Source organism: Ambystoma mexicanum, chromosome 6q (genome assembly GCF_040938575.1).
Source record: "Ambystoma mexicanum isolate Mex_15411 chromosome 6q, UKY_AmexF1_1, whole genome shotgun sequence".
NCBI classification, from domain to species: domain Eukaryota; kingdom Metazoa; phylum Chordata; class Amphibia; order Caudata; family Ambystomatidae; genus Ambystoma; species Ambystoma mexicanum.
Window position 1 is genome coordinate 348128159 of NC_090937.1, and position 14258 is coordinate 348142416.

General features: G+C 45.5%; 1 protein-coding gene across 5 annotated transcripts in view; it reads right to left on the bottom strand.

Annotated features, from left to right (window-relative positions):
* Positions 1-2298: 2298 nt before the first annotated feature.
* The window catches only part of FSD1L (fibronectin type III and SPRY domain containing 1 like), a 707922-nt gene continuing 695962 nt past the window's right edge, over positions 2299-14258 (bottom strand). For all 5 annotated transcript variants that reach the window (XM_069630835.1, XM_069630836.1, XM_069630834.1 and 2 more), the window contains 2 exons: positions 10792-10880; positions 2299-3735 (listed from right to left, as the gene is read on the bottom strand). In XM_069630835.1, the coding sequence (XP_069486936.1) occupies positions 3616-3735; positions 10792-10880 (209 nt within the window). In that variant the 3' untranslated portion in view covers positions 2299-3615. The remainder of the gene's footprint in view (positions 3736-10791; positions 10881-14258) is intronic.

Genomic DNA, 14258 nt, shown 5'->3' on the forward strand with positions numbered 1-14258 from the left:
CTTGAGGGGCGTAGACGAATCCGACACGGGTCCCCGTTGATCGGATGAAGAAACGGTGGAGCTTGAGGCTCTTTTGACCGAAAAAAGATAATTTTTTGAGAAAAAACATCAAAAAATAGCACTAACGCTCGAGAGCAATAGCACGAGGATCCCAACACTTGAACGTGCGGTAAAAATCTGAAGATGGCTGCCAGAGGCGGGGCTTAGGTAGAGGGCAGTCATTGGCTGTGGTCAGTATGACGCAGAGATCAGTGATTGGTTACTACTACGAAAGTCAGATCAGAAACGAAACTGATACTGGTTTTTACTTTACCGAGGATTCCCAGCCTGACGACGGGGAATATTCATGAGCATGTGAATCCATGCCAGACCCCATGCTGGAGAATGAGCAATTATTTCCTCACCGTAGAACTTACACCATGGTGTCGCCTCCATACAATGTACTTACTTTTTCACGAATGCCAAAGTGCTTCCCTCTCCACAGCTAACACTGCCTGATACCGCCCTCAATCGGCATCAGAGAAGTGCCTGAGCACTGCGAGACAGAAGAAAACAAGGAGTGCAAAGGGGTTAGGGGCACAAAAGGGATATGGAGGAAAAAAATAGGAGACAGTCTGAACTGGTCTTGTCATTTTGTAAGGTTCTCATACTACAATCTGGTTTCTTGGTGCTGCATGCCTGACTGGGGATAGCATTTGGCAGGAGTAAGCTGGAAAGGCAGAAGAAAATAGTCAAATCTTAAGAAGCCATCAGAAAGTCAAATAGGATGGAGGGAGCCTAATGGCGCGGGAGAGTCTACTAATGAAGGAACTACAACAAAGATTGCACGGTCACCCATTCAGGAGCAGCAGAGGAATGACAGCAAGTTAGGTGGAACTGATCAAATTAAGTGGCCTTGAAGGGATATAGTGGATGGGGCCTTGAGGCGGGAACACTGGTTGCCTGTGGAGAGACGTAGTACCCAACATTCTGAGATTTGTAGTATAGACCGCAATTGCAAGAGGCGACATGGCTAGATCGCAGAATTTCAAGATCAGCCAGATTGCAAACTCTAGTCACTGAAGAAGAAAATCCGGAAGGCCTAAAATTACAGAGTTGGAGTAATCCAGACGAAACTGGATAGAAGCAGATTTGACGTGAGATGGAAAGAAGAGTAATCAGAAGATCTGACAGATAGACAGATGGTCACCAAGTCGGTTACAAAGCTGTTTGTGGCACTAAGTACAAACGTGATCGCTAACTAAACGTTTTGATCCACGGCCGGGCGGAATCCAGCTTGGAAAAGGGGAAAAAGGGTTGGCGGATTTCAGGAAGCTGTAATCTGCGATAAAATATTTGTGGCCGGAACTGGCAGTAAAAGGATAGGACAGAAATTAGAAAGAAAAAGAAGGTTTCTTTTTAGTAAAGGGCCGACAACCATGGTTTTTAAGAAGGTACTGTGACTATAGTAAGAGAGGCATTGAGAATACGGGGCAGTGTCGCTGGTAATTGTTGGACATATTTTGAGGATCTTCACTGAACAAGGACTGAAAGAAGAAACGGATTTGATTTTGGAAAAAAGTGGGAGTTTGTGTCAAGGGTAAATGTTAAGTAAGGGAAGGAGTGGGAGAGGGGTTGATGAGGTTAGGGTTGCACATGCCCAAGGTACCAGGGACCTTGCTACATTTCTACATGTTTACTCTAAAAAACAAGTTCTCACTTTTCTACCCATTAAAAAAGTTGAGTCGAGTTCTAGATGGGTAGTTTATGATAAAGGACTAACTGCAAAACACAGAAGAATAAAATACCATACCCCAAAGTGAGACCCAACCGTAACTAGTAAATATCCAATGTGGACTCTCTTGTACAAAGTTCTACGCCCTCTAAAGGATCGAGAACACTTGCCAGAAACAGGCACGCCACCTCAAAGTCAGACACTCTTAATACAAAGCAGACCATGAAAGACCATTACTTCTAATTGGACACAGGTATTTTCTGTCTTTTGGCTTCCATTTAAACTCTTCAGAAATGGATGGACAGGTTTTCCGGATTGCAAACATGCTTCAGGCCTCATATGGGAGCCAAAACTGCATAAGAAACTACTATCAGCAACTACCAACCTCCACAGGGGCCGTTGAATGGATTCCCAGGGCACTGAGGCCGTGCATCATTGAAAAAAGTATAAACGTGCAAGTTGGCAGACAGACACCTGTAATGCTTTGAGATAAAGAAATAATTGATGCATTTAACAATATTGCTATGAAAACTATAGTGCACAACCCCCCCAAAACCAACAGACAAAAGAATGACCAATGAAAATTTCACATTTTCAATGAATTTTATTATAACATTGGGAAGAAATCAGCTTTTTGTCATTTCATATTTTATTGTTTTACAAGAACAGTCTTGCAATTATCTGGACTTTGTCCCAAGCGACCATTTGGACTTCAGCTTTTAACAGGTAGCGTTGGAGAGAGGAAAGCTGAAGTACCTGGAGTCTAAAAACACAGAGTTCAGTCTGCTCGCCTTACCGGGTAGCCCAACCCAAGCGCGTGGTAGGGCATGGATGAGCAAAGATACCCCAACACTCACATCCAAGAGCAGCAAAAGTGAAACGCTATGGTGCCACTCCGGCCTAGTACCTGGTGACCCAGTCAACACACCTATTAGAGCAATGTTCAACTGGCTTCTTCGTCGTGCTGCTTGGGCCAGCCAGAGAACACGAGTGCTGCTGAAGTAACATTCACAGCCTTGAGTGATGGTTAATGTCAAGTATTAGCCTTCTTGTAGGTCTACCCGGAAACTGTGCGTGTTAACACTGAATGAGTAAGGAGCCTGTATTGGGGGGAAGTCGATGTAAACAGGCCAAGGATAGCAGTGCTATGTGGTAAGGATTTAAAATCAAGTCTTTAACTTTGGAAATTATGCCAGGGGAGGTGAAGGAGAAGGAAGACAAATAGAGAGTTTCTCCATTTACTTAAAAGCAGACTGAAAGAAGACAGTTGGGTCCAGCTACAGTAAACTGTTTGAGGAGGTTAGTGCAAGTCTACTCCTGCTTTGGCTTTGAGTGCATTTGTCGTCTTCTTTGCAGCAGACTGGTGCGGAGAGTTGTATCGCCAGCATTTGCATGTCACCACTTCAATGGTTGGTGCACTTTACGACATTTCATTTAAAAATGCTGCACATGAAATGTATGTACCATTAAGAACTTTCTTTTAACACATTGTTTCAAACCTAGCCCCAGACTACCTTCTCTCGGAGTACTTCATGTTCACGCCAGGAAAAAATAAACGCCAGCATACCCAGGAAAAAAAAAATGAAAAAAATCAAGGCCAAAATGAAAGCACACAGCCTAACTCATTCCAGTCACCTATGGTAGTCTTTAGAACTGCAGTCTCTACAGTAGTTCTCTATTAAGTACTTGGAGCAGATTCAACTAAGGCTCCAGGTGGACGTAGGCTCTTGGATCAGAATCCAATAGCAGCAGCGTGAACCCCGGCAAGGTACCCATTGGGTCCATTTGCTCACTATCGCCAGCGTTTGGTGACTGCACAGGAGGCGATAACCAAACAAATAAACCCACGCACGCTGGAGCAAAGCCCCACCCACTCCCCGTGAAAATCTCAGCGCCCAAATTTAAGAAGCATTGGTTAGGCTGTTGGCTGAACCGCTCATTCCATTTTCGCTCTTCTGCAGAGTTTTTACCGCACTTGGCACCTGCAGTCCTGTGTGTAATGTGAGTCCTCCACACCAAACCTAGGACAGAGACAAAAATAAATGAGGTATTAGACATGCTCAGATATCAACAGCTTCAAAACAGAACATCGTTTTTACACAAAGAATATAAAAAGGGAAGAGGGCAAAGATGAAGACTCTAAAAGAAACAGTAATCTTGACTCTCACAGAGCCACTCACCAAGAAAACATGAAATGTAAGCCTTCCTTGATAAAAATAATCTGAACCCTATGGTGGTGCCAAACCTGGTAGCGAACATGGAACCCTAAATTCAAATCATGATTTAGCTTTACTTGAAACCTTCAAAAATAGTAAGTAAAATACTCCCACTTAACAACTGTATCTGAGACTGTGGTGCTGATGTTATTTTTTAAGGTAGCTTTTAAGGCCATAGTATTTGCAAAAACTCATAACACACTGTGACCCTGATATTGCTGTTAAAGGGAATATGAACTTAGACCATGCTCTTGAGGGAAATTGTGACTATTGCCACAAGGAATAGGTTTAAGAAAATGTACATATCATTCGACTGAATCTTCATTTTTGTTTGGTCACTCTGATGAATAGACTGTATCTGTGTTTTTTGACGTGTCGCCAAGCCCCATTGGTAGTAAGCCTTTAAGCCTTCCTAGAAATGATCTTTTTTTATACTTAACTCGATAAAATCCAGCACAGGCGGGCGTGGCTTGGCGGCCATGCGGTAGGAGGCACGACTGAGAAGCTCCTTCGAGATCCTGAAGAAGATTCGATCAAACTGGTACCAAAATGTTGGGGATTTATCTGAAATATCTGGCGAACATTCGCTGAGTCTCCCGAAGGAAATCAGAGGTTGGATTGCAGAGAAAAGGCAAAAGAAGAAGCTGCCCGCGCGAAACAAAATGGCGGGTGCGAGGAGCTGAACGGCCGGGGAGAACGCCAGAGCCCTGTGAGCGAGGAAATCACAGGCGTGCAGCTGCGGGCCGGAGATTAAACAACATCCAGCTGCCCAGGGGTCTGCCGGAGAGGGGATCGATGACTGGCACAGGCGACCCAGCAACGAGCCCGGCCCGGCCACTCAAAGACACAGAAGCGTTGAAAGCGGAGAGAGCACGCCGGGGGCCCCACCCTGATACAGCGAGGCGGCGCACGGACTGTATCGCCCTCCCGCAAGCATCACAGCCGCAAGGCGAGAAGAGGCGGCAGCAGGAAGGGGACCCGCATAGACCAGTAATTTGCGGCAGACAGCAGGCGCACATACGGCCGGGAGAGCGGACTCTAACTCGGCAGACAGGACGCCGGAACATCCGCACAACAAGCGAAGAGTTCCCCGGAACAAATCGGCGGTCGGAGCCCGGGGAGGAGGGGAGCGGCCGGCCCGAAAAACAGGCAACACCCGGAGCAGCGGTTGGAGACCCAGGAAGGGAAACCGTGTGCACAGAGGGGGACATCCAAAAATCGATGACCCCGGGATCCGGATTAACTGAGGGTTGGGCTGCACCAAATGGAGCCGTGACGATATAATGCCAAGTCGAAAGACGGAAGAGTAACAATGGCAGAACAGCAAGTGCAGCAAAACACCACGGACGTTGCGGCCACACAAACACAAATGTCGGAGGCAGTACGGAAGATCAAGATCCTGGAACAGAAGGCCGAGGACGCGGAAGGAAGGGCACGAAGGAATAATATTTGCATAATCGGGCTTCCGGAGGGCGAAGAAGGCAGATATCCCACAGAATATGTCGAATCCATGCTGCTCTAAGAGATTGGTGCCGGATCACTGTCCCAGGGCTTTGCGGTTGAGAGGGCACATAGGGCATTGACCAAAAGACCACAGCCGGGTTTCCCCCCCCTCCCCAAGAGCGATGATTGCCAAGATCATGAACTTTAGGGACAGGGAGAAGATACTAACATTCTCAAGAGAAGGGGGAGAAATTATAAGGAACTCCTCTAAGATCGCTATTTACCCTGACTATACGGCCATGGTCCAGCAACAAAGAGCAAAGATTCGGTCCAACCAAAGAACGTCCCAGGTCAGCAGGAGTGCGATACATGCTCTTATATCCGGCCAAACTTAAGGTACTACACCAAGGGATATCATGGTTCTTTGACTCAACGCAAGAAGCCCACATATGGATGGACCAGCAGGGCCTCCCCCAGCAGGGGCGGAGAAACCTGAACAATAATGAGAATCAGCCCCGGTGAAAAGGAGCACAGACCCCCAGGAACAAGACGTCAAGGTGATTTGACCAGGCCAGATGTATAGCACGAAGGAGCGACTCGCTCTAACCCAGCTGAGATGGCACAGGAAAACCACCCCCCAATTCAGAAAGCTCTACAAGTTCGGATGCCAGTTTGGAGGCATCACGCTGCGGCGAGCCAGTCCCTCTTCCAGGGACAGAGCAAGAGAAGCGGCGAGGCCCGAGCAGGGGGAGGGTGGCTGTGCGTTAGTTTGAAAGTTATGGTTTATGTGTTGGTTGGCTGAAGGCAGGGCCGGCTGGCCCACGGCGTCAAGGGTGGAAGGAACAATGTATATGTACATGGAACAGCTCGAGTGAGCAGGTATCAGGTCGACAGACCGCAATATATAACGAAGGAAATCACCCCAAGCGCGGAGGAAAAAAGGACATGGGGGAAAGAGGCACGTCCCGAAGACCGGACAGAAAGAGAAGAAACAGGGGAAAACACGAATGGAAGGCTATGGGACAACGGAGCCAGAGTAAACAATACAAATATGGGCCCTGAAGAAATAACTATAGCAACCTGGAATGTACGAGGACTCAATGCATATGTCAAAAGACTCGGGGTGTACGCCTGGCTGAACAGAATGAAAGTCAAGATAGCAATGCTACAAGAGACCCATCTGACAGCGGATAAACAGGCCAGGGTGAACAAGAAATGGGGAGGACAAGTATACAGCACAACATACTCAAACTATGCAAGGGGAGCATTAATATGGATTGCACCGGGAGTACCGCTCCAGCTAGTAAAGCAGGAAAGTGACCAGGAGAGGAGAATGGGGCTGTGCACGGGATGCTTGAAAGCAGGGAAATATGCTTGATCAACACATACGCCCCAAACCACGACGCCGCCGCTTTCTTCAGGAATCTAGCGCCCAAACTGGCTCAGTACAGGGGAGCCACGTTCATCTGGGCCGGAGACTTTAACTGCACCTTGAACCCGCTTCTCGACAGGTCGGATGACAAGCAAGGAAGCCAGCACCCCCTGCCAGGGAGCTTCAAAAGACCCTTACACGATTGCAGCTGGTGGACGTCTGGAGGCAGGTACATGGAGACGGGAGAGGGTACACACATTATAGCGCACCCCATGGGGTATTTACACTAATAGATTACCTATTCACTGGCAGTGACTCTCTGATAGAATTCACGGGAATCGACATTAAAGCACGTACACTTTCAGATCACGCCCCGATACTGGCAACATGGGCGCACATACACAGAAAAACCCCAATACCAACATGGCGCCTCCGCGCAGAAGCATTAGGAGAGGGCGAATTTGAGGCATATCTGCAGGAGGTGATAGAAGATTACTTTGAACAAAATGAGAGGAGCGTGGAGAGCAATGCCACGCTCTGGGACGCCTTCAAAGTAGTGTTAAGAGGGGCGGCAATTGGGAAAACGGCGGGGTTGAAGGGTGCAATCATGGCTGAGCTGGACGAAATAGAAAGGGAGGTTAAAACAGAGGAACGAAGGGCGGAAAGGGCGGGCCGGGAACCCAGGGAACTACTGGAGCTAAGAACGAGATGCATAGTACTCTGGGAGAAACTGGGGAAGCTGAATTATGGGAAATACTTAGAGATTGCAAGCAGAAGGGGATAAACCCAGTAGACTACTAGCGTGGCTTACCAAACAGGGCAACAAGAGGGACCCCATAGCAGTGTTAAATGATGATACAGGAACAGAGGTTAGGAATCAGGAAGATATAAATAACCTGTTCGCCGGCTTCTATGAGCGGCTTTATGCTCCTAATCCGGAAGTGGAGCCGGAAGACATCCCAGACGCCCTAGCAGAGATTAGGTTACCGAAGCTAACAGCAGACCAGGCCCAACTATTGGACGCCCCGATTACCGTAGAGGAAATTGAAATGGTGATCTTTGAGCTCCCATCGGGTAAAACCTCAGGCCCGGATGGGCTCCCAGGGGAGTTCTATAAGACATACAAAAGTACCATTGCCCCAAAACTGTTAGAAACTTATCAGGAGGCATACGAGGAAGCACAATTGCCAAATAGCATGTCGGAAACGATAATAGTCCCGATCCTAAAGCCAGGGAAATCCCCAGTAGAATGCACATCATATAGGCCGATCTCCCTCATCAACCAGAACACCAAAATACTTACAACGGTTCGAGCGAACCGTCTGAAATCGGTTATATCCACGTTGATCCACTCAGACCAAACGGGTTACGTCCCAGGGCGAAACACGTCATGGAACCTCCGCAGATTACACTACGTGATAGAACAGACGAATCAGAGGCGAGGGGAATGCGCAGTAGTGTCATTAGATGCCGTTAAGGCCTTTGATTCTGTGAGTTGGAAGTGGTTGCTGAGCGCCCTCTCCCACTTTGGTTTTGGGGAGGGATTTCTCAGATGGATTAGACTGCTGTACAGGGACCCTAGAGCGAGAGTAAAAACGGGAAGGCACATTTCAAAAGCTTGGAGGATATACAGGGGAACCAAACAAGGCTGCCCACTGTCACCGATGTTGTACATACTGGCTTTGGAGCCATGGGCGGTCTTCCTCCGGGTAGAGTATGGGGACGCAGGGATAGACAGACAAGGCGGTCCATCAGATCTCGCTGTACACGGATGACATCCTTCTTTTCGTCGAAAATCCGCGCGCCAACCTAGCCTGCCTACTGGAGGCGGCGGACGCATACGCCAGACTTTCAGGGATAGCCATCAATAGAGAGAAATCGGTCTTATTCCCCTTGGCTGACTTAAGACAGGTCCCCCGAGACAGACTCCCAGATATGGGGCTAGCTTGGGCTCAGGGCTCCTTCCGATATCTGGGAATAGAGATACACCACAACACTGCAGAGTCACACGAATATAATACACAGGCAGCCCTAGATAGAATACAAAAGGCCATGGGTTTCTGGGAGACACTCCCATTGGGGATGATAGGGAGAGCGGCCATCCTGAAAATGGTAGTACTCCCACGGCTATTATACTATTTCACGAACATTCCCCATGCCATACCCAGAGCTTTCTTCATGAAGTTGAACACAATGACACAGAGGTTCCTATGGGGAGGGGGAAGGTGTAAAATTGCCATGACAACATTGCAGAGGGACCACGAGGAGGGGGGCATCAGAGTACCGGACTTCAAAAGATACTACCTGGCAGGGCAACTCCAATACGTAGTTAAATGGCTGGGAGAAGATGAATCAATAGACAAAATATTCTTCCAACCGGCACAGAGATCCTTTTACCTACGGGAAATCCCATGGATAGATAAACCTCTGCTCAAGCCCCTACCCAAAATGCTTAGGTTAGCAACAGAGCTCTGGTCGAGGGCATGGAGACTCCAGGGGACCAAAGACCCTTGCTCGCTGCAGATTCCACTAGCGGGAATAATAGGCAAGGACACAAATACATTCGCAATGTATAGATCCCACTGGTAAGTCAAAGGAATAGCGCAAATAGGAGATTTGAGGAGGGAAGACCAATGAGCAGAGTTCCGAGATATGGTGGAAGAATATGACATACACGAAGGCCAATTCCTCCTGTATAATAGAATGATGCTGACAATCAATAAGAGGTGGCCGGAGTGGCCAGAACAAGAGGACACAGGAGGAGAACTAGATGCATGGTATGATATATCGGAAGGGGGACACACAACCTCCAGGCTATACGAACAGTTGCTAAAATCCAAGAAGTCACAAGTCCTACAAACAAGAGGGAGATGGGAGGACGAACTAGGAAGACCCCTCAGGGATCATGAATGGGCTAGGGCGCCGAGATGCCCCAAAAAAGTATCAAGGAACGCAAGGTTCAAGCAAGCACAATTATACACTACACACAGGGCGTACCTCACACCTAAGAGAATGAATGGGATGAAGCTGGGAGATCCCCGCACATGCCCCCACTGCCCGGAAGAGGGCGCGGACATGATACACATGTTCTGGACCTGCCCAGTGATACAGGTCTTTTGGGATGGAATCAGAAGCAAGGTGGCGGGAAGTGGACTCCAAATACAAGCGGGAAATCCAGAAATGTACCTGCTGGGCCTCTTCCCAAGAGGAGGCAAGAATAGGTCGCAACTCGCAAAAATGAAAGACTTGATATGCATACTAGCCAAACGGCAGATAGCAATGGCTTGGAAATCGAGAGAGGGGCCGAGGATAGACTCATGGTGGGCAGATTTTCAGAAATGGGCGATGACTGAAACGGCAGTGTGGATGAGGGCAGTACAGAAAGGTGAAGGGGAAACAGGACAAAAAATAATGGCATGGAACTCGCTGATGCAGAGCTTATTCGAAAACAGGGAGGAGAGCGGAGAGGAAGAGCCGGGAGGGGAGGAGGAGTGGTAAAAGGGAAAAACACAGGTCAAACCTCCAAGCAAGGGTGGCCATGAACTGAGACATTTTCAAAACCACCGCGGGGAAAGAGACTCCTTAAAGCGAAGAGATTCCTTGCTTACTCGAAGACGGAACATGCAGAGGAATACCCACGCTTGGGGCCGACAGCCAGCCTTGTTTTTTGTTTATGTTTGTTTATGAAGTGTTAGTTTGTTTGTAATGTTATCTAAAAACCCAATAAAGAATGAAAAAAAAAAATCCAGCACAGTCACAATCACTAATGGACACCATGCTCCAAGTTTACCTCATCTACCAAGACTGAAACCACTGGAGCTCAAGTAAATTAAATCCCATTTTGTGGTAGGGAAAATGAGTTATCAATATAAAAAAAGTGTGCGGCCTAGGCATTATCAGGGAGAATTACTGTACCCATTTATACCCCTCATCATCAGAATGAATATATGCAACACAGAATCATTTGAGGCGCACAACTATGAAAGATGGAACACTAAGCAACTTACTTTGCGTTTAAGCGGTGAATAATTGGCCTGAATACTAACCATGAAACCAGGCATTAGTGGCTGGGTAAATTTTGCCTTGAAGGTATGTAATAACTGTTTCGAGCTTGCATTATAAAACGAGAGCTGACCTGAAAAAGAAGAAGAAAACACATCATGAATACAAATCAGAAATGTAGAATGGTGCTTTACACCGATAACACTTCAATGGATAGTACAATAGCAATGTTGCTGAATGCCCTTGTTACAGAGATCTACGTAATATCAAGGCATCTACGCACAAGCAAACAGAAGATGTGGTTTTTCATGTGTAGTGTGCACTGATCATATTGTTCCTCTTGTGCAAAATATCCCTTCACTGGGACCTTCCTTCTCTATCTAATGTTTTCCTGTATTTAATCCACATTCCATAGACCTATATCAAATGTTTACCAATTTTCATTTTTTTAAATTTTATATCATACAATTTCTCTGCTCTAGAACAAACTTTCGGGAAGCTGGTCAATAAAGTGCTAGTTGGTTATAGTGCAAACAGCAATGCATACTATGTACACACATTATGTATATGCAAAACAAACCTATCTAAAAAGCATTTTGACATTTTTACAAATTCATACATTCTAATAGTTTGCCATCTACTATTCTGTATTTCAATACATGTGTGCTGCTTAACCAACAAGACATACATTTCTCGACTTCTCTTCTTCAAAACAAAACCTTGGTCTACAATTATTATACCACTGGAATCTGCCACAATTATATATTTGATAGGAAACTTCCTATTCTTAATGCCCTACATATACATGACCGATACATGCTTTTAATGCACAGACATTCTTCAGGGGCCTAGTATTGTGGTTCACATTCGGTTCCAGAGATCCATAATGTGGTATTATCCTTCTAATTATATCATCACGTTGTCAAAAAAGATTTCTTTTCTTGTCCCTATTATGTTGAACTCCTAGTGCATATTGCACTCTCCAAGATACATCATAGAACCAGGTTATTTCCTGTTGGTATGCTCAATTTCCTGCATTTCTTTCTCGTATTGCTTTCTTATGGGTATTCCTAGGGTAATTCTCTAGCCTCTTGTGTTTGAATCAGTTTCAATCCCTTGAATTCTAAGATGCCAGGGTTCTCAGATATTAGTTGTTCTGAAGAAAACATTATATCAGTGAAATAACTTTGTTAAAAGGGACATTATGTTTCAGTTGCCCTAATAAAAACCTATACAATTCAGTGCAAGAACTTTGATAAAGGGACGTTATAGTTACTTTGCACTAATAACAACCTATCCATATTATGGTTACAAGTAAAACCGAAAAACACCAGAAATTCACCAGTTATGGTAAGCTAATCAACCATAACTCGCGCCACCACCATGCACTGCTAAGACTAACACTCATGACATCAAAGATGACATCACAAATGTCATCACGTCTGGCTCCTTTTTTCTTTACTGACATATCTAGGCCCATTGTTTTCTTCACTAACAGTCAGGAACTAAAAATTCAAAAAGGTATTTGTAGACCTTACCCTTCTCATATGTTCTTACACTACTTTCCTTAGGGTCCAGTCACACCATATGATACATATACATAGCGGAAGAAGCAGGCTTGAAACACAGCAATTATTTCTGTGCATGAAGATAATCAGTTAGGTTATGAACACTCTAGTAATATTGCTGCTTTTTTTTTTGCTTACTTTACTTTCCCTGTATATGCTCATATGTGTATGCCTTGTGGTCTCTATGTTTTGTCTGTAGTAATACAACTATGTATTAAGTTGGGCTTTATTAGCTACTTATTACATGTTTCACACAGTACACAAAACTCTACTACGAAAGCATTTATCATTTTACTATCCAACATGGCAAGATGATGTATATTGCAGCTCTATAGTGTATGTTGCATACAATGCCTATGTTTCCACATGAGGTTCCTATACTGCGAAGAAATCTGTAATGCAACAGTGTTTATAGCAATGCATTGCTTAATGAACTACATAGCTCGTGTTATTTCTCCCAATGACCCCTGACAGTTGTTTGCCAACATTATAATAAGAATCCCTTGTAGAGACTTTTCATGAAAAGTAAATGCGCATCTGATGTCATCAGTGATGTCATCAAAAACATTTGTGATGTAATCTTTGATGTCATGGGTGTTAGTCTTAGCAGTGCACAGTGGTGGCGTGAGTTATGGTTGCTTAGCTTACCATAACTGGCGAACTTCTGGGGGTTTTCGGTTTGACTTGTAACCATAATATGGATAGGTTGTCATTAGTGGAAAGTAACTATAATGTCCCTTTAACAACTTTTTTTTACTAAATTTCATAGCTTTTTACCAGGATACCCTTCATTTGTATAGATGTACCATACAAGAACCCCCTGGCTCCATGCCGATAACTGCAAAGTCCACGAACTATGCGACTGTTCGCAGATATCGGGCAGCATCCACACTGTCCAAAAGCTCAGGGGTTCTCTTACATTGTTGTAGCGTGCAGCAAAGACACTGAACATGTTGAAAGAGCAACACAAGTGAATTAGAAGGAAAAATGAAGTAGCTCTACAAACTCTGTACTTATGAAAGCAACAGTGCAATTGCATAGGGTATGCAACATAATGGAATGCACCAAGCCGGAAAATAACATGTGCTTCCAACAGTATTACCTCAGTGCTGCTTTACATACAAATTGAGAAGCAACTGTGAGCGGGACAACTGCAAAGTACTGACAGCAGAACTGTACTATAGCTGCGCAGTTTGTTCAGTGTACAATACTAGGAAAAGTTATTTCTCTTTTTTTACACAGAAATGGCAAGCACCCTGGAGTAGCTTGAAGAGAATTTCCCTCAGGATGAAATGAGTGAAGACAGTAACTCCATTGGTACACAATACAGTTTGAAAAGTAAGAATGAATACACATTGCTTCACATGTACCCAACACATTTTTTTCTTTAACGGTACATGCAGGAAATCAAGGGAATGCCCCAGAAGCAGCAGCTCCTCCACAAGTACATGACCACATAGAACACCAAAGTAACTGTACAAAATCAATTAGTGAGCCTGGATGCAAAAATGGACCAATTAATGACCACTTTTGCCGACTTGAAAGATTTTGTACAGAGACATAATGGACAACATTAAATATCACCTGTACCCCTTCCCCCTGTCCCAGCCAACCATCCCCACAAATTCCCTGTAAGCAAAGACGTTATGAGACCTAGATCCCTTCCTCCCCGAATGTCGAACCTGTTGAAAAACCCAATTCCCCTGTATATGTCTCCATTTCTGCTACCTACTTCTATGTGTGTGTGCGTGTGTTTTCTTTTATAAAAGCCCAGTTATGGGTTCGCGGAGCGTGCGGCTGTCCAGGATGTCCGCAATTAATCAAAATGGAGGTGTCCTGCAAACAGCGCCAATCCGGAAAGTCTGCATTCAAAATGGAGGTGTCCGTAGGACTCCACACCTGGCCGCATGTCCGCAAAGTTGCAACATACCTTTAATTAGTTC